General features: G+C 35.3%; 2 protein-coding genes across 4 annotated transcripts in view; one reads left to right on the plus strand and one right to left on the minus strand.

The window, feature by feature from the left end:
* The window catches only part of LOC115212732 (6-phosphogluconate dehydrogenase, decarboxylating), a 53,473-nt gene extending 40,081 nt beyond the window's left edge, over nt 1-13,392 (plus strand). For both annotated transcript variants that reach the window (XM_029781374.2, XM_029781375.2), the window contains exons 10-14: nt 1,883-2,013; nt 4,973-5,106; nt 7,906-8,005; nt 10,635-10,757; nt 12,334-13,392. In XM_029781374.2, the coding sequence (XP_029637234.1) occupies nt 1,883-2,013; nt 4,973-5,106; nt 7,906-8,005; nt 10,635-10,757; nt 12,334-12,453 (608 nt within the window). In that variant the 3' untranslated portion in view covers nt 12,454-13,392. The remainder of the gene's footprint in view (nt 1-1,882; nt 2,014-4,972; nt 5,107-7,905; nt 8,006-10,634; nt 10,758-12,333) is intronic.
* A 1,384-nt stretch (nt 13,393-14,776) lies between these two features.
* LOC115213028 (E3 ubiquitin-protein ligase RNF34) overlaps nt 14,777-21,806 on the minus strand; it is a 37,020-nt gene continuing 29,990 nt past the window's right edge. For both annotated transcript variants that reach the window (XM_029781931.2, XM_029781932.2), the window contains 2 exons: nt 18,402-18,612; nt 14,777-16,068 (listed from right to left, as the gene is read on the minus strand). In XM_029781931.2, the coding sequence (XP_029637791.1) occupies nt 15,887-16,068; nt 18,402-18,612 (393 nt within the window). In that variant the 3' untranslated portion in view covers nt 14,777-15,886. The remainder of the gene's footprint in view (nt 16,069-18,401; nt 18,613-21,806) is intronic.

Here is a 21,806-nt window from a genome sequence, read left to right on the forward strand (position 1 = left end):
TGCATGATCTGGTTACACTCCACCTTGTCTGACTAAGCTCCCTTATGGAAAGGATGATTTTTTTTCTTGTGGTAGTCTAAGGCTATCTTCATAGCAGTAGGTAGGAGCTGCAGTATTAAGGTACCAAGAGGTAATCATTATGGAGCCTAATGGTTGCTGAACTAATATTGACAGAATAAGTGGTGGGAATGAAGAGAGGAATACAAACTATATGGTCAAACATGCATCACCATCTCCTGTCTGCTTGAATATGCATACATTGCAAAATTGTAAGTGAGAGAGTGGGGAGGAAGATGATAATGATTTTTTTTAGGGAAGGGAGATAATCAATTACTGCGATCATTGATCCCTGCCCCCATCTAGTATTCAGCTGATACTTATTTTATCAAACCCAAAAGGATGAAAGGCAAAGTTAACCATATCAGGATCTGAACTCAGACCAAGAATAGTAAGAAGAAATGCCACTAAACGTTTTTTATTTATTTATTTGTTTACATGCTAACCATTCTGCCTGTTTGCTGTCTTAATAAAAATAATAATAACAAGAGCATTCAGAGAGCACAAACCTCTGTCAAGCCAACATCAATATCCTCTCAACAATTAACCAGAGATGAATTTTAAAATGATAATATCTGAAATAAACTCTACTGCTCTCACAAATGAGAATATTAAAAATGAATCTAACTGCTCTCAAAGATTAAGTAAAAAAAACTGGAAAAATAATCTAGAATCCTTGTTCAGTACCTGATCGATCCCAATGGTGGTCATGGAATCTGAAGGAGGCTGTGGAAAATTTAGTAACAGTAATAAATAGTTTATCCTTATTTAATACAAGCCAAAGTTAACAAATTCACCATTCAAAATAGTTACAGCCTAAAAGGAGATAATTGAGAAAGACTTCAAAGTTAATATACGATCGTAATCATGTAAAGTAAATGTAACAAAAAATAATCCAGAATCCTTGTCCAATACCGGATTGATCCCCAAATCTAATCAGTTTGTGTCAGTCACGAGGCCAAACATCCTTGAAAGTTTCATATAAATCCATCCTGTGGTTCTTGAGATATCTTGTCAATGGACAAACAAACGCAACTGAAAACAATGACTCCACCTTTGCTAAGGTGGAGGTAATAGCACAATTTTTTGCTACTAAGGAGCATATAATTCTGTTATTATTAAGGTGGTGAGTTGGCAGAATCGTTAGCATGCTGGACAAAATGCTTAGAAGCATTTTGTTCTGAGTTCAAATTCCACTGAGGTTAACTTTAACTTTCATCCTTTCAGGGTTGATAAATTAAATACCAGTGAAACACTGAGGTTGATGTAATTGTCTGGTCCCCTCCCACAAAATTCCAGGCCTTGTGCTTTTAGTAGAAAGGATTATTATTAATATTATTGTGGTGAACAGAATCTTTACTCCAGACAAAATGCTTAGTGGCATTTCGTCTGTCTTTATGTTCTGAGTTCAAATTCCACTAAGGTTAACTTTGCCTTTTGTCCCTTTTGGGGTTGATAAAATAAGTAGCAGTTGATGTCTGGGGTCAGTGTTATTAGCTTACTCCATCCCCTTGAACTTGCTGGCCTTGTGCCAAAATTTGAAACCATTATTATTATTACTATTAAGGTGGCAAGCTGCCAGAATTGTTAGCATGCCTGGTGAAATGCTTAGCGGCATTTCGTCCATCTTTACCTTCTGAGTTCAAATTCCGCTGAAGTCAAATTTGTCTTTCTTTCGGAGTCGATAAAATGAGTACCAGTTGAATACTGGGGTTGATGGTAATCAACTTACTGTCTTTACCAAACTTGCTGGCCTCGTGCCAAAATTCGAAATTATTATTATTTGAGGTTGAATTTTTGAATGTTTCAAAAAAACATTTTGCAGGAGAGGCTGTTTTTGCTCGGTGTCTTTCTGCATTGCAATCTGAGAGAGTGGAAGCTAGCAAGTTGCTAAGTGGTCCTAAAGCATCAAAGTTTACAGGTGATAAAAAGAAGTTTATTACTGATATAAAACTGGTAAGTTATTTTGGCTTTGTATTGCTGTTTATTTTACAAGTCTTTTTATTTATTTTTTTTATATTGATAAATCTGTATGGTAGATCTTAAGAATTGATTTATTTCTGCTCATCCTACCCTCACTTACTGAAAAGTTCTTGGCTTTAAAAGTAGCACAACAAATTTGGTTGGAGGCCCAACCTTCCAAGTTCTTTTACAGGGCTTAGAAAAACTGAAGGACTGCTGCAATAAGTATGTGAATCTGAGAGGGGAATATCTATATATATAAAACTGTAGTTGTGTGAGTGTCTGTCCCCTTCGATTTAGATTCCTAACTCCTCCCACATTTTGCGGTGCAGTTTAACCAAATTCGGGTATCTTATAGTCGTGATTAATATCGAGCCCGTCTGGTTATTAGCGCGCGTCTACGATGAGTCTATGATTTTAAAAATAATTTAACATCATTTTTTATTCCATTTTAATGCATAATTTTTCGTGTGTCGATGGCGGCGGAGTTGGCATCCATGCTCAAACACCTGCACCTGTGTTTGCTTCTCCCCCTTCTTCCCTCCCTCGTGAAGCTATGGGGAAGGGAGTTTAAGGAAATCAACGTCGTAATGCGTTGTCAAGGAGACCAGCGTTCTTTTAGAACAACAACTTCATGACTTGAAGACACCAAAACAGAAATGGCTAAGAAAGCCCGAATTGGCATCTATAAGGGAAGTAACTCTCTAAAAATGCTTATATAGTTATTTCCCTTACAAACCCGAGCAACGCCGGGCGATACTGCTAGTGTTTAATAAAATCATAATTAATGGATCCTTTTGCATTTTCTTTTACCCAAAGCCAGAAACTTTCCAACACCCCTTAATATTAACTGATGGTAACATGAAGTATACATCATTTATTATGAAATGTTCAGATGAACAGTAATTTTTTTTTCCTTAGATATATATAAAAAAAACACCTATAATCGCACATACAAATAGTTAAGATTCTAAATTAAAACTTTCTCTTGTTATAAGGCTCTTTTTAGTCAATGTTGGCATTGTATCTGCATTTGCATACACAAGTCTGGGCAACGTTTGTTTGTGGAAGACTGAAAGTTACCCATGCATGCAAATTTCCCTTTTTCACACAACATTGTCCAAAAGAGAGCTCCCCCATCCTTACACACATAACCTTAGGGCCAATACAGCTTAGAACCAGTGCTCTCATAGGCTTCCCACCAAAAGTGCAAAGAGCTAGAACAGATACTGTCAGATGTTTCTTCTGATGCTCTAACAGTTCTACCAATCCACTTTTCTGGATTTGTACCTGTTTATTGACCCCCCCCCCCCCCAAAAAAAAGAATGGCAGGCAAAGTTAACATGGCAGGATTTGAATACAGAACACAAAAATCCAAAGCAATTTACCAGGATGCATTCTATTCAATGTCCTTAACGACTCTGTCAATTCTTTGCATTTCTCTAAAACTTCCCCTGAAGTTTTAGTTTTATAACCTACTGTTTGACTTTCTTGTCAGTGTAGGAAGGTGACTAGGTGTTCCACTTGACAAACATTGCACTGATAGTATTAATACACACATTACATTGCTGATATGATACTATATTTAACTGCTGATAACAATAATATTTCTCTTATCTTAAACTGATTGGCTACATAAATTAGCTATGGATTCTTGTTTAACTGAACATAGTACTTTCAATCACAAACTTGGATCTTCTTTTCATTCTTGGATTGGAATTAAACTTTTGTTACCTGCTTTGTATTTTAGCTACTTCTATTTGTAAAATATAAAATTATAATTGAAGGGATAAAAATCTAATATTGAACTAAATAATTATAGTTTATAGGAGACCCTATGTTATATGTAAGTATAGCAATTTGACCATAATGATTGCTGCAAGCAATCTACGTGGTTCAGAAGTTTGTTTCTGCTTTCAATTTCATTGCACAAAACAAGTAAATATCTTCTATTATAGCCTCAAGTTGACCTGAGCCCTGTGAGGCAAATTTGGTAGATAAAAACTGTATGGAAGCCCAGTAGCAGGTCTGTTCTTATCTTTGGGTGGTAGACTTAATCCATCATTCAGTTTAATACAACTTAGTCCTTGGGTACCTTTAGCAGGATCTACTTTGTTTAGGTATTTGAACTACATCTCTTAATTTGAGGATATTAAGTTCTTAAATTCCTCACCATTAAAAGAGTCATGGATGCAACCCTTTTCTCTTGTGACTGTCATAAAAAATTATGATAGTCATTTCAAATATTGACTGTTTTTGAACTTTGACCTGGCTCTCAGTATGTTTGTGATTTTAATACGCTTGATTGTTCATTGGTCAATAAACATAAATCAATATTTGTATGAAATGATAGTTCAACATTTGAATTGTTTTTTGCATATCTGTTCTACAACTCTTGGTTAATACTGTCCTTACTTCAAAGAAACTGAATAAATATTAGTTGAGGTTTAGAAAACTGATCCCAAAATAAAAGTGACAACTAGAGAGAGGAATCATCATCATCATCGTTTAGCGTCCGCTTTCCATGCTAGCATGGGTTGGACGGTTCAACTGGGGTCTAGGAAGCCAAAAGGCTGCACCAGGCCCAGTCTGATCTGGCAGTGTTTCTACAGCTGGTTGCCCTTCTTAACGCCAACCACTCTGTGAGTGTAGTGGGTGCTTTTTACGTGCCAGACGAGGCTGGCGAACGGCCACGATCGGATGGTGCTTTTTACGTGCCATAATTAGGTAAAAATATTTCTGTAAAAGGGAATATGACATTCCATATTCATATATGATCTAAATTGTTACCATAAATCAAATAAATGATTAGGAAAAACAAATGCTACTGTACAGTTTTTGGAAGTTTTGTTTTATTTTTTAAAAGTGCTTTGTTTATTATTCAAATATTGTTGTGTATAACCTTTGAGATATGCACATTTATTTTATACTTGAAATTTTCTCTGGTTTGCAGGCATTATATGCATCCAAAATTGTATCATATGCTCAAGGATTCATGCTAATGCGGGAAGCTGCCAAGAGTCTTGGTTGGAATCTAAATTATGGATCGATTGCACTTATGTGGAGAGGTGGCTGCATTATTCGTAGGTAAATAAATACCCACCTTTTCTATCTCTGGGTTATATCTAACTGCTTATTATGTATTAGTTACAGATATTAAATATTTTTTTTTTTTTTAGAATAAGCTCCAAATACATATACAAAATGATATATACTGATCTTTAGGAACTGAATTTGAAAATAAAAGTTAAAGTCCTACACAAATATTAATGTGGGCATATTTAGTCTAGCTGTAAATCTTGTTTTGTGGCTAATTGCCCCCCTAGCCAAAGAGCAAACATATAGTCAACAGTTACAGGATTGTAATTTCACTTGTTGGATTCTTTATAATATTAATAAAGTTACAAACTCCCTTTCTTTATTCAGTACCCAATTCATTCAACCATATTATTTCTACTACTATCTAAATACTAAATGTGTTACAGGACCAAATAAAATAGGTTTATTATGTTTAATGAATACTGATGAGAAAACTAGTTAAGTTTTTTTAATTTTTTTATTATAAGCACAGGAGTGGCTGTGTGCTAAGTAGCTTGCTTACCAACCACATGGTTCAAGGTTCAGTCCCACTGCATGGCACCTTGGGCAAGTGTCTTCTACTATAGCCTCGGGCCGACCAAAGCCTTGTGAGTGAATTTGGTAGACAGAAACTGAAAGAAGCCCGTCGTATATATGTATATATATATATGTATGTGTGTGTTTGTATGTCTGTGTTTGTCCCCCCAACATCGCTTGATAACCGATGCTGGTGTGTTTACATCCCCGTAACTTAGCGGTTCAGCAAAAGGGACCAATAGAATAAGTACTGGGCTTACAAAGAATAAGTCCTGGGGTCGATTTGCTCAACTAAAGGCGGTGCTCCAGCATGGCTACAGTCACATGACTGAAACAAGTAAAAGAGAGTAAAGAGTATTCTACTTGTAATATAATTTCCTTGCTGATAAAATGAATTATCTTGCTTTCATTTTGTACTACTTCAAACGCATATGTCTACATTTCATTTAGCCCCAGTCTAATATATTTATGTTCCATTGGCGATTCATTGAATTCTTGGACAAGAAATGAAATCCTGTTGTGCAATCTGTTATTATTCCCATGGAAAATTGCAATCTATCTATTTGATAGCATTTTCTATTCTGAATGTGCAGAGTGTCAGCTGACAGACAAGATAGATAAAGTATACTGAACATCTGGTTGAAATATACATTGTGGGGTTGCACTTCATGTACTGAGTGTAGTTACTTGTTCAGCAGCAAATATGTTACAACTGGAAAGTAAACACTAATTGGAGAGTGTTAAGCAATGCTTAAAACATGATGGTAAAATGTTAGATATGATAATAGATAAATCAAAAATGCATTGTAAAGCTTCAAACCATTCTAAATCTATTACATGATCTCTTTACAAAGTACACTGCTTCACTTGTATTTCAATTTATTTGCATCAGTTTCACTGGCTGACAGAATGTACTCTTCTGACTTCATATTGCTATTACACATCCAGACATCTTGACTGCATCTCCATAAAAAGTGCCTTGACTGATTGGCATGAAGTCACCTGCATGCTCTAACTTCTGGTTTACAGATGTGCTATCTTCACCCAACCCACTTTTCATCAACATTGTCATCCCATTCCATAACCCTGCTCTTTCCTTCCAGAATGTCAGCCCTCTTGGATTCCCTTCCTATCACTATCAACTAAAAGTTCTTTTAATGTATTTAATATCTAATTTCTCTTAAATATTTAATAGGTGCAGGAGTGACTGTGTGGTAAGTAGCTTGCTTACCAACCACATGGTTCCGGGTTCAGTCCCACTGCGTGGCACCTTGGGCAAGTGTCTTCTACAATAGCTTCAGGCCGCCGACCAAAGCCTTGTGAGCGGATTTGGTAGACGGAAACTGAAAGAAGCCCGTCGTGTGTGTGTGTGTGTGTGTGTGTATATATATATATATATATATATATATGTGTGTGTGTGTGTTTGTCCACCCCCAGCATCGTTTGACAACCAATGCTGGTGTGTTTACGTCCCCGTAACTTAGCGGTTCGGCAAAAAGAGACTGATAGAATAAGTACTAGGCTTACAAAGAATAAGTCCTGGGGTCGATGTGTTCAACTAGAGGCGGTGCTCCAGCATGGCTGCAGTCAAATGACTGAAGCAAGTAAAAGAGTAGGAAAATTAAGTGGGCTCATGAGAGTCATGGACACAGCCAACTACGTCTACATCAATCTAATACAAAAATAAACTATTATAATTTACAGTAGTTTACGTCAGCAACATTTCAAAAGCTTTCATTTACATATGGTGGGGTGAAAAAATCATGTAAAACAATGTCAAAACTTAAAATATTAATCACCAGAAGTTAACCTGAAAATAAAACTACAGTTAAATTATATTTGTATAGTGAACTATATTATCAATAAAAATCATTATTTTAAAATTGTTGTTATAAAATTAAAACTGCATGAATAATCAATTAGCTGTGAAGTGAAAAAGATTTTTCAATGAGTTAGAAATGGAGAAACATGCAATATTTGTAAAATGGATTTTAAAAACTAGATGATTAGTTGAGCAAATGAAAAGCTGTAATATTTAAGTTCAACTCTTGAATACAATCAGGTCAGTTTTTTAGTGTTTTCATATCATTGTGTAAATTTATTAACTATAAAAATCGTTTTGAATAATTGAATTAATATTTCTTTTACTACTTACCAAACTTGAGTTATCTATATTTATAAATTAATTTTTTTTTATTTGAAACATTGTTAGAAGTAGAGGTTAAAAAAAGAACCTTAATAACCATAAAACATGTCCCTTTTCATTTGTAGTGTTTTCCTTGGAAATATTAAAGATGCTTTTGATAAAAACCCAAAACTTAAAAGTTTACTGTTAGATGATTTCTTCAAATCAGCTATTTCCAAATGTCAGGTAAGAAAATAATTTGTGAATTAATAAAAAATATTACAGTATTGTCTCTGTAATCAAGAGGTTAGATGTGCAGGATAAGCTAGCATCACTTTGGTGCAACTCCATGGATTGTTCTGCTGTCTCCCTAGAACAGTAGAACAGTCATGCCAGAGACCCAATTGCATTTTCATCTTCATTCATAGCTACCATTAATTGCACAGTATGAAATGCTACATTCCAACATACTATTCTATGCGTGTCGATACCTCTATCTCCCTCATCATCATCATCATCATCATCGTTTAATGTCCGCTTTCCATGCTAGCATGGGTTGGACGTATGACTGAGGGCTGGCGAACCAGATGGCTGCACCAGGCTTGAATCTTGATCTGGCAGAGTTTCTACAGCTGGATGCCCTTCCTAACGCCAACCACTCCGAGAGTGTAGTGGGTGCCTTTACGTGCCCCCCGGCACGGGGCCTGTCAGGCAGCACTGGCAACGACCTCGCTCGAATCTTTTACACATGCCACCAGCGCAGGTGCCAGTAAGGCGATGCTGGTAACGATCATGCTCGAATGGTGTTTTTTTTTGCCACCGGCACAGAGGCCGGATAGCCGCTCTGGCAACGATCTCGTTCGGATGGTGCTCTTAATACCCTACTAGCATGGGGCTCGAGTGCCAGTAGTGCGACGCTGGTAACGATCACAACATATATATATATCTATATATATATATATATTTATTTATATACACACACACACACACAAATCCACTTAGTATAGTACATTCTATGTAGTGGTTGCTAATAGGAAGGACATTCAGCTGAAGAAACCAAGCCAGAAATGGAACGTATGAGTAAGACATTGTTCTCTGACCCATCAGAGGGCAGTAACTCTATATAAGAGCTGAGTCCACATTGTGATGACTTGCCCGTCCACCATACCAGCATGGCAAGCCAACAGAAAATGATTTGTGTTCGCGCGTGTGCATATGTATAAGTACTCTTTCTTTTTTTTAAATCAGCATCTCCAAAATTCTTTCTTTGGTAATTTACCTGCTACCTGCTTCTCTTTGCTGTTGCTACTAGTGATATCAAAACTTGCATTTTCTTTTCTTATTTTTTTCTTTGTAAAGCTGTTTGGTTCGTATCTCATAATGCAAAAACCATATTTAGGAACTAAACTTTATTCTATCTTCTATTTCTGATGAACATTATGCATTCCTGCAACATATAGTTTTATAAATATTTATCTTTTTGTTAATTTATATCAATAATTGCCTTCCTATTAATTTTTTTTTTTTAAATAGCACATAGGCATAGGTGTAATATTAAGAAGTTTACTTCAAGCCACTAGGTATTGAGTTCAATCCCACTGCATGACCCTCTGTTGACCAAAGTCAGTGCATTTGGTTGACAAAAATTAGAAGCCCACTTATATATATGGATGAGGAGTTGTGTTTACAGTCAGGCTTCTCTTTCTCCTTAGATCACCACTAGAACACTTTCATCTCTCTCTCTCTCTCCTACTTTAATACATTTGTAGAAAAGATGTCTCTTATAATGATATCAGAGTGAAGTAGGTTTAATGAAGTGAACTATATCATTACCTCATATAAAACTGGTATAGTGTAGAGAAGACTTGGAAGAGAATTACTCTGATATTGGCATGGTCTGACAACAGTTAAGTCAGCAGTAATAAGGGCCTCCAGTCTTACACAAACAAAACAATTATTCAAACACTGGACTGTTCAGGATTAATTTTCAGATGTATTGATTTATCAAAACCATGCTACATAGGGAAAACAGATGTAATTTTAATGATAATAAGAGTCCTTTCTACTAAAGGCACAAGGCCTGAAATTTGCAGGGAGGAGACTAGTCTATTACATCAACCCTACTGTTTCGCTGGTACTTAATTTATTGACTCCGAAAGGATGAGATGACCTTGGTGGAATTTGAACTCAGAGCATAGCGACCGGTGAAATACCACTAAGCATTTTGTCCAGCATGCTAATGATTCTGCCAGCTTACCACCTTTCTAACAATAACTTAGCAGACTTTGTGGTTTAACAATAAATTTTTGGTGAAGTTAATTTGTAACCCTTTATTGATATCATCATCATCATTGTTTAACGTCTGCTTTCCATGCTAGCAAGGGTTGCACGATTTTGACTGAGGGCTGGTGAACCAGATGGTTGCACCAGTCTCCAATCTTGATTTGGCAGAGTTTCTACAGCTGGATGCCCTTCCTAATGCCAACCACTCCGAGAGTGTAGTGGGTGCTTTTTACGTGCCATATCTAGTTAGAATCATTTCACTTCTCATTCTAAATGAGAGGTAATATTTATCCCCATTTAGAAGTGGGTGTTCTGTTGGAACAAACTATTCTGTGGTAGTTACCATGAGAGAAACTTTCACATTGGCTTTTGGTGCAAATGCACTCTTGCTTATATTGTTATATTTTTTTTAAGTGGGGATAAATATCACCTCTCAGTGTTGATGTTGCCTCTGTTGCTAATAAACACTTTCTTGATGTTTTTGTTAGTGGCATGAATGTCACAATTACTATAACTTTTAAGTCTGTAGTAAATGAAATTATTGATTATATGAATGTTAATTTTCTTAATATTTTTCTTATATAATTTACAGGATTCTTGGCGTCACGTAATCAGTGTAGCTGTTACATCTGGAATTCCAACACCAGCTTTCAGCTCAGCGTTAGCCTTTTATGATGGCTACAGGACTTCACATCTGCCTGCAAATTTACTTCAGGTTAGTTCAGCATGATTTTTAAAAAAATTTTTTTATATAGTACAATATTGATTTTCTTATGTCAAGGAATAAAGCTATTTTTCAGAGAAGTTAATATGTAGTGAGTTACTGGTAATTATTTATTGGCACTGGAAGAATGAAAACTTTGACATTATTTCTACTCAAGATGTAGGCAGATAAAATTTAATACCATTATACATTTAATCTGATGTTCAATTACTTGCTGTTGTATCCCATAGCATTAGTGTATCATGTATATTAGGCTTGTTGCTGTGACTTTGAAGAGGAGGTTTCAAGTAACTAACTTTGCAGTTGATGTCAATACCATTTGCCTATATTTTGAACTATTTTCTATTATAAATGTAGTAGTGATGGGGGTGGGGTTCAATTTATATTCCTAATATCCTTATAAAGATATTTACATAACAAAACCTAATTTATTCTCCTTTAAAAACACTATTGCTGTCAAAACCCTCCTGTGTATCCTTTCCATCACTGTAGTAACTATGCAAAGAAATGGGTCTTAAATTAAAACTGAAACTAGTATCTGAAACAGTATATAAATTGATACCTCTAGCAAATGTGGTTAGGTCATTTACAAATGTCTGATCTTATAGCAGGTTATGAGTGATAATATTTGCATATACAAAATCAGGAAATGAACTGTTGTGTCACTTGATCACAGTATGTGTATGTGTGCAGTTACTAATGGCAGCAAGTGGGTTATTAATGTATAGGAAGCCGACTTAATTGAGCATTCAGTCTGTGAATGGTGCAACAGAGTAGTTTGCCCAATATTGACAATGGTTTTATTGATATCAAAAGAAATAACAATGTTTCCATTTCACTGCTTAAGAGCAAGAGACAACTAATGTATGATGCAGGAGAACAAGTCTCTTTTAGATCTGGCTCTATGGGGAGTGTACTGATGGTCCCAGGAGAAAGTAAAATAATCAATGTAATGAACTGAGGTGGTGCTTTACAACTATTACCATCTCTTCAGATGTGTTAGGAGTGATGGCAATTGGTCAGTAATTAGCAGTGTCAAACAGAATACCTGTACAGAATGAGAGATTATCATGGTTATATATAGAGTTAGTCCCCTATTGTGAAAAAAAAAAAAAAAAATTACGGTGCACTATTTGATGTTAACATAAGGAACCCTCCTTCAATTGGTTGCTTTATTGGGTTCAGTGAAAATAATTTTCACATAGTGGTGTGAGGTTTTTTTTCTTTGTATATGTGTGCAATGGAGATAAAAATGAAGTAGTGTTATTGGAGATGAGTACTAAAACAAAATAGTACTTGGAAACTATTTTGTTTTAAGAATGACAGATAGTTGGGTAATACTACGACATTAATAGTCTCTTGGTAACGGACCAGAAAACCCAACTGCATTTGTAAGATAAGGAAGTTTGAAGGTTATTTTTGGGTTTTGAAATAATTGTCTTACAGACGAGGTGGTAACTTTTATGCACTGCTGATAGTATTAAAATCCAAATATGAAATATAACTGGTATTTCAGAATTGGGATTCAGATTGTGTATGCTTGTATATTTTTTTATTTAAATTTCAGGCTCAGCGTGACTACTTTGGTGCTCACACATATGAACTACGTAACAATCTTGGACATTTTGTTCATACAAATTGGACAGGATCTGGTGGGCAAGTATCTTCAACTACGTATCAAGCTTAATGCTTGGGATTGTTATATTTTCATTATAATAAACAAACATCTTCAAAGTGAACTTAACTTTGTTATACCAATATTAAATGCAATTTAGAAATAAAGGTTTCAGTTTCTTGCTTTGCTCATTAGCTATTAGAAATACATGTTTAACAATATATATATTTATACATTAAAAATAAAACATTATTATTTTTGAAAAATAGATACTTTTTTTTAATATACTTTAAACTGAACTTCAGAGGAACTTGGTTTTAAATTTATTTTTTATCAAGCTCGTCATATTTGTCAAAAGATCTTTTTAAATAGCTTAAACCATGACTTCAATTAGTTTGAACATATCATCCGAATTGAAATGGGAGGGTAACTTTCTAGGTGCAATCCCATGGTCTGCGTCGTGACCAAAGGGGGTCTCAGTAGTATTATTATCATTTAATGATTAATTTGTTGCTATAACATAATAAAGCTAAACAATCAACAAATAAGTTTTACTTTCTTGCTATGAATGATATTAACTAAAGTGTGTAGAAAGTGCAATATTGAATAAGTAAGTAAAGGCTTTGGCTGCAGAAGATCTGAAACATTGAGTTCAGTCAATTAGGTATGTAGAGTAAACTTACAAGAAATGGTGAATTAAGAAAATATGCTGGCATCAAAGGCATGTTTTATATCAAAGTTAATTGTTGCTTCCTGCTTGTAGGCTCAATAGGCCTGGTATGTAAACAACTGAGAGTACAAGCCTCTCCACAGAAATGATACAACTTTGTCATACATTTAGCCTTCCCTGCCACTCCAGTTGTCACTAGGACATTTTCAACTGAGTGAGCAGAAGCAACATGAAATTAAGTGTTTTGCTCAAGTACATAACACACCCCTTAGTCCAGGAGTCAAACCAATGATCTCCAAACCACTAGGAGCTGGGACAATACAGATATAGATATGTAACAAGAATGTATGATGTGAGCTACATGAAAAAAATGATATATAACTAAAGTGAAATGTATCTGCAGCAGAGACAGATCAAAGATAATTATAGAGTGAAACAGTGATGAAACTTATGAAGCTTACATCTCAGATTCAGAAATTAAATGACAACTAGAATAAATCTTGTACAGTATGTCTGAAAAACAAGAACCATCGCAGACAAAAAAGATATCAAATAATACATTAACAGTTACCCAAGAACTTACCTAAAGCCATGTTCCTAGCATTTTCACTTACGGTTTTTTTGTATGTATGCAATTCAAAATACATGAATCAAGTATTATTGGTTTTAATACTTTTATTACAAAAAACATTTTTTTTTTATTATTATTAAAAGAGACTGATTAAATGATAGTTAACAAAACTGTATAAAATATTTTTAATATTTTTCTCAGTGTTTTAAAGGAAATTAGAATGTAAATAAATCAGATATAATGTTAGAATTTTATGATGTAACCACATGATTTAAAAAAAATATTAAACAAATAATATTGCTATAAATAAATAGACAATTATCAATAAATATATAAGTGATTTTCTGATTGTGCAACAAGTGTTCTTACACACATATATATATATGTGTGTGTGTATACACATATATACACATGCTATATATATATACACACACACACACACACATATATATATACATACATATATACACACATTATATAGATTTATATGTGTATATATAAGATATATACAAATAAACACATGCATATATATACATACACACACATATACACATACATTAATGATTACATATACACATACATAAACATACATATATATATATACACATATACAGATTACGTACATACACATATTTACATACGCACATAAACACATTACACATACATGCATATATATATATATATATATATATATATGCTGGCCCTCAAAATAATTTTCTTTTCAATGCCATGATTTCCTAAAATGAAATCTCAAATAGAACAGAATTTGATATTACATGCATATGCGTGTGATTTGTAGTCTGTTGGGCAATGAGAAAGCTTAGGTATAAACAGTTGGCCTGTGAGGTGTGTTTAAGCCAAGAATGAGGGTGCTTAAAGTAGGGTCAGGATCAGCAGTGAGCTCAATGAAGAATTTAGTGTACAGGTAAGTGTCTTTCTTAGTCCTCTCCCTCTGTCCTCAGACCTCGTCTCTTCAACCTAAAAGCTGAGGTGATCAGATATTAGATGCTCTCGGAACATCTGTTGAAGAACTGCAGAAATTCATAACCTGGAAGAGTGGGGTCTGAGTTAAAAGGCTTGAAGGTGAATATGGCCAAGACTAAGGTAACATTTAGTAACAGGAGCCAACAAAGTCCAATAGCATCTAAGAAATGTTTTTTTTTTGTTTGTTTGTTTTCTTTGCATGCAATTAATGCAAAAAGATGTGTCATCTCTAGCGGATAGATTGGCAGGGAAGTAAAATTTTAAGCGCTTCAGATGCTAACAGTATGACCAATGATGGAAGATAAGGACAGGGGCAGACTGAGTGGAAGAGGATTGTAAGGTCTGTTAACTAAGTGTTACCAATGTTTCAAATGGATCTGGAGACAGTATGATTCAAGGTAAAAAAAAAAAAAATAAGGGTCTGAAAGAAGCTTAGAAAACTGCCGCCTCTGATGGAAATAAAATATTTCTCTACCTATGAAAGGCAGACTCTATAAAGCATGTGTCAGAAATGGTATGCTTGTATGGCAGTGAATGCAGAGGATCTGTAGCAATTGGTTAAGGAAGGAATTGAGTATGACCTGCTTGATGTGCAATAGTTATTGACATAAAATGTTGGACATGAGTGGGTTGAGAAAGCAACTGGGCATCAAAGGCATTGGTCGATGTGGGCAGAAAAAAGAGAGAACTATGCTGGTATGGACATTTAATGCTGACGGATGATGCATGCAGGATGAAAATGGACTGTGAGTTGATGGTGGAAAATACCCGCAGTAGAGGTAGACCAAGGAAGACTTGGGAAGAAGTAGTTAGATCAAACCTGAGAATGTTGAGCCTCACAGATGAGATGACATAATATCGAGACCCAGAAAAAGATGTTGTATTGCAGATCCATCCAACCCATGCCAGCATGGGAAAAATAGATTTTAAAATGAATATGAAATAATACTTACTTTCCTTTCTTAAAGTAAGTGCTTAACACTTATTTAATTCCACATAATGTGAAAGATGTAACATAAAGGGTTTTAAAAAAATGATTGGATACTGGAGGAATGTTTCATGAAAAAAAAATCATAGTGATGGGGAAAATTAAATTCAAGAAAATGGCCATTTTTTTTCGTAATAGTAAATAAAAAGATCAGAATCATAAAGAGACTGACTGTAAAATAATGGATTTTTGCCTTTTTTTCCACCTCAAAATGTTTTCGTTCAAGTCTATATTTAATATTGGACCATAGTTATACATAAATTACATAACTGATTATTATCTTAGAAATCCCTTAGGCTTTGAATATATGCACTGCACGTACTACGTACTGTCGGCATATTGGACATTCATTAAGTTTACGGCCACACTGGGTGCAGGACACCATATGACCACACTCCAAAAGGACACAGTCTATTGGGGAATCCATGCAAATCTTGCACATTTCATCATCATTTAAAACTGGAGAATCTGGGTCTGAAAAATATAATGATTTACAAAAAGAGTTAATGAACTGAAATGAAATATTTAGGTAACAGCAAAAAGATTATTAAAGAATATTTCTGTTTAGCTTCAATAAGAAAATAGAAAAGTATTTAAAAAAGCAATTGTAAAATAAATCTTTGGAAATAAAGTAAATATTATGCAGTTTAAGAGGTGAAGAGAGCCTTATTTTCAAGAAAAGGAACACAGAGGGTAATAAGCAGCAATCAGTTTTAGAAGCATCCATAAACTTTAGGTTCATCTTCAAAAGTTATAACATGGAAAAAAATGAAAGCAAAGAAGTTTTGAAGCAGAAATGACAGCAAACTAAGGATTAGCTTGGAAATGTGTTAAAGAATACAACAAACATGAAAATTTATAAAGAGTAAAGATAGAAGAACAGACCATAAAATGGAAAGCTGGAATTATAATGCTAATTATGAAATAATATAAAACTTCAGGAAGCAGTCTGTAGGAATGTTTACAATTTGCATGGAGCTCAGCTTCAAATGGAGATGTCACCTTTTGTAACTGAGTAGCAAACTATCACATCTGTTGACAGGTATAGCTGTGTGGTAAGCAGTTTGCTTCCCAACCACATGGTTCTAGTTTCATTCCCACACATGGCACCTTAGGCAAGTGCCTTCTACAATAGCCTTGAGCCAACCAAAGCTTTTAGGGTGGATGGAAACTGAAAGAAGTCTTTCATATATTATATGTGTATTTGTGTTTGTCACACCAGCACTGTGTGACAACTAGTGTTGGTTTGTTTGTGTCCCTGTAACTTAGCAGTTCAGCAAAGGAGACTGTCAGGATAAGTTCCAGCTCTAATGATTCAACCAGCTTGCTGGTATGCTCAAATACTCTGTAATTTTCCACCTATAATATATGTGCCATATATATATTGATAAAAACGTCTGTGCAAGCATGGTTATGTAGTTAAGAAGTTTGCTTTGCAACCATGTGGTTTCGGGTTCAGTCCCACAGCACAGCACCTTGGGCAAGTATCTTCTACTACAGTCTCGGGCAAACCAATGCCATGTGAGTGGATTTGGTAAACAGAAACTGTGTGGAAGCCCATCATGTGTGTGTGTGTGTGTGTGTGTGTTTGCGTATCTTTGCGTTTGTTACCCCACCTACAACCACTTGACAACCAGTGTTGTTGTGTTAACTTAGCAGTTCAACAAAAGAGACTGACAGACTAAGTACCAGACTTAAATAAGCGCTGGGGTCGATTTGTCTGACTAAACCTAGCTACATGGTACTCAAGCATGGGCACAATCCAATAACTGAAATAGGTAAAAGATAATTCATCATACATGAATTGATGAAGAAAAATATCTTCACACACAGCCAACCACCTATTTCAGACAAAGACAAAGCACTGATGGGTATTCATTCTTTTTTAAAACTTATTTTCATTTCTAAAAGTATATATACAGTTTTATACATACACACACATACATACATACATACATATATATTACAAAATACCGGAGTAAACACATAAATGTGAAACAAGGTGGGAAAAAAGAGTACTCATATACCAGTGGTAGAGTAATATACTTTATTTAAAGCAGCAGAAAATTCAACAAAACCTGTTACTCTGAGTTTCACGTTTCCATTCATCGGACAGTTTTTGCTAGATGTCCGACGAACGGCAATGTGAAACTCAGAGTAACAGGTTTTGTTGAATTTTCTCCTGCTTTAAATAAAGTATATTACAAAATATAAAGTTATATCTTGAGTGACAACAACGCTCAAGATATACAACGGACTGGAAATAGAAGTGCTCTAATGAGCTGTATACACTTTTTTATCTGAGGGGAGGCAATGCGAGCAACAACCACAGGAATATCACAAAATCCACAGAAGGACCAAAGACATACAAATCTTCATATACTCATTTATATCTATAAAGCCCGACATTTAAGAATTTAGTAATATATAAATATATCATATAAAAATATAAATTATGCATATAACACCTTGAATTTACGCTTAAAACATTTAGTATAATGTAGTATACTAAATGTTTTAAGCATAATTTATATTTTTATATGATATATTTATATATTACTAAATTTTTAAATGTCGGGCTTTATAGATATAAATGAGTATATGAAGATTTGTATGTGTTTGGTCTTTCTGTGGATTTTGTGATGTTCCTGTGGTTGTTGCTCGCATTGCCTCCCCTCAGATAAAAAAAAGTGTGTATATATATATATATATATATACACAATTTCAAATCCCACAAATTTATAGAATAAAATCCACATATAATATTCAGTCATAAAAAGTTATAAAAAAAATTTATCTGTAATTACCTTTTTTCTGTTGTCTCTGAGCTTCCCATAATCTCCGAACTCTGTCTAAAAGTTCCCATTTTTCTACACACCCCTTATAGTCAACAAAATGAAACGAAAGTATTTCTTTTAATTCTTTGACAGTCAAGTTAGCAACTGCTTCTATATTGTCAATGGTGTTAAGATTAATATATGCAGGTTTGGACGGTGAAAAACATGGCAGGCTGGAACTCTGCAACAAAAATTTAAATGATTATGTATCTATGTTTGATTGATTTAGCTAACAGATTTTAATAAAAAAATACAACAGGTAAGAAATAATAAAACAAGTTCATATATGTTACATGAACATATACTGGGAATTAATTTAGATAATATTAAGAAACAGATGTTTCTTAATATTTTCTGGAGCAAGGAAATCTGGGGCCTCAGGCCACTTGTGTGGCTTTGTAGCTAATAAAGAAATATATATGCTCTAATTTGTGTATTGAGTTCTAATTAACCTGTTTGTACCACCAAAACTATACATGTACACGTTTTTATGGGAAGGTGTAGGGGAAATATTACCTTGCATGGAAACAAACAAAGGTCAGTAGTAGAAAAATCTTTCTCAAATAAGTTTCATCTGACCCATGCAAGCATGGAAGAGTGGATGTAAAAACAAAGACGATGAAATGTATGGTATAATATAAATACAGAGTAACTGGAGCTGGAATAGTTTTACTCATTCACAGCTCAACTACAACTGAACAACAACAACAATATAAGCAAAGTTAGAATTTTAAAGAGTTGCAGTTTTCATTTACCAATCTGAAGAAGACCTTTGACAGAGTACCACATTCTACAAAGGGGTGCTGAAAAGTTACTGACTTTAGGTAAAAGAAACTACAGTAGAATCAATAAATTATGATTTTATTGAACTCATTCCCCTCTCAAATTCACACACTTATTGCAGTGGTCCTTCAGTTTTTCTAAGCCCAGTAAAAGAACCCGTAAGGTTGGGTCTCCAACCAGGCCTTTCACAACACCCTTAAAGCCACAAACTTTTCAGCAGCCCCTTGTATTGTCTGATGGTCTTTAAGAAAAATAGGTGTAAATGACAGGCTTGTGAGAGTTAGCAATAAGCTTAGTGAAGAATTTATTGTACAAGTCGATGTCCACCAAGAATTAGTTCTCCGCCCACTCTGTTTATGATAATTCTCTAGGATGTAACAGAAGACAGAAAAGTTTAACCACTTAGCATTCAGATGATTCTGTCAAATGTAATGCTTATTTATTCACATTGTTTTGAATTAATCATGCAGACTGGCATAGTAAGGTAGGTGTAAGAGGCTAGATCTGGCTGCTTTGAACATTAAATGGATAAAATATTTGGGCCAGTTTAAATAGCGGTTTACAGGAATTCTTGTATACTGATGACCTAGTTTCTATAGGTTTGTTGAAGAATTAGTGAAGAAATTTCAGATATGGAAACAAAACATAAAATCACAAGACTTCAAAGTAAACTTAGTAAAAACTGAAGTTTTAATATAAAAAAAGAGATAAGACAGGAACTGGCTACCATAAGAAATGTCTACTCAACATGCGGAAAAGGGGCAAGTAGAAAGCCCTTATCTTTCTAATGCTTTGAGAGGTCCCATATAAGTGGAAGTTGTTGACAGTTTCTGTTATCTGACTTTATGAAAAATGGCAGAGCATGCTCTGAGAACATAATGACAAGATTAAGAACAAGATGAAAAAAGTTAAGGGAGCTATTACTTCTGCTGACAACAAAGAGCTTCTCTCTTTGAGTGGAAGGCAGATTGTATAATGCTAGTGTATAAAGTGCAACATTGCATGGTAGCAAGACAGGGGGAAATGTGTAGAGTTTAGAAAGTAAGTGCGCTCTATTAGATATGTAATGTTAGCATTCATGAACAAGGCACAGGGTAATTTGTGAGAAAAACTGGGTTTATAACAGGAAACAGATGCAAGAGAGATGATCATGTTGGTACAGAGACATAATGTGTATAGAGGAGGAAAGTTGGGTAAATAAGTTTCAGGAGATCTAAATAAAACACATGTAGCAGGAGAAGACCAAGGAAGACATGAGCGGAAGTGGTGGAAGCTCCTCCCATGATTCAAAACTTCACAAAGGAGGTAACATAGCAAGAGGCAAAATGCTGTGTCGGGAAGTATTCATACAACCCATACAAGTACAAAAATTTGTATGTAAAAATGACAATGATATTATTGGTTGGTTGTTCCTTCTTGAGCCATGCCTGGCTCATAAGGGCTGGTTTCTTGGCGTATAGGTTCCCCACCTGGATGGGACGCCAGTCTGTCGCAGGTGAGCTGCAAGATGCAGGAGGAAAGACTGAGAGAAAGTTGTGGCGAAAGAGTCAGCAGAAGTTTCGCCATTACCTTCTGCCAGAGCTGCATGGAGCTTAGGTGTTTCGCTCATAAACACACACATCGCCCAGTCTGAGATTCGAACCTGCAATCCCTTGACCGCGAGTCCGCTGCTCTAACCACTAGGCCATGTGCCTCCACGTAATGATATTATTAGCCTTACTCTAAAACACGAAGCTCTAATAAACAAGGATTACCATTTCTCATTTAAGTTGAGTCAAATCAGTCTTCACTCAAACTAGAATAAGTCTGAAGATTCAGTTTCTTTTTCTTTTTGGAAAGATACAACAGTAATTTCTCATTACCTTCTGTTAGTTTATTTTTACAGTTTACTCTGCAAATCTTCTGCTCTCCCAAGCTTATCCTTGAGACACAGTGCCTTTGTAATCCTTAGGCACGAGGGCTGGTTCACTTGACACCAGGATATGTCTACACACTAATGGGCCTATGTGATATATGTCTAAAGACCATCTTGTAGGCCTTAGCCAAGGACCATCTCACCTGTCTGGCACCTGTGCGGGTGGCACGTAAAAAGCACCCACTACACTCGTGGAGTGGTTGGCGTTAGGAAGGGCATCCAGCCGTAGAAACACTGCCAGATCAGATTGGGCCTGATGCAGCCTTCTGGCTTCACAGACCCCAGTTGAACCATCTAACCCATGCTAGCATGGAAAACGGACGCTAAATGATGATGATGATCATTTATCACCCCATTCTTATTCTGGCTACATTTTCAGTACATCTACCTCCACTTCTAATTAGATTACCTGAATAACAAAAACTATCAGTTGCTTTTAACGAAGCCACCAAACATTTGAAGTTTATTCTGAATGCATTCTTACTAATTACTCTTATGCAACTGTACTGCTAAATCTACCCTCACATGATCTCTCTTTTACCGGAAAGTGTTCCCTTACTATGGAAGCACTCCGTCGGTTACGACGATGAGGGTTCCGGTTGATCCGAATCAACGGAACAGCCTGCACATGAAATTAACGTGTAAGTGGCTGAGCACTCCACAGACACGTGCACCCT

The sequence above is a fragment of the Octopus sinensis genome, linkage group LG6, assembly GCF_006345805.1.
Source record: "Octopus sinensis linkage group LG6, ASM634580v1, whole genome shotgun sequence".
In the NCBI taxonomy this organism is placed as follows: domain Eukaryota; kingdom Metazoa; phylum Mollusca; class Cephalopoda; order Octopoda; family Octopodidae; genus Octopus; species Octopus sinensis.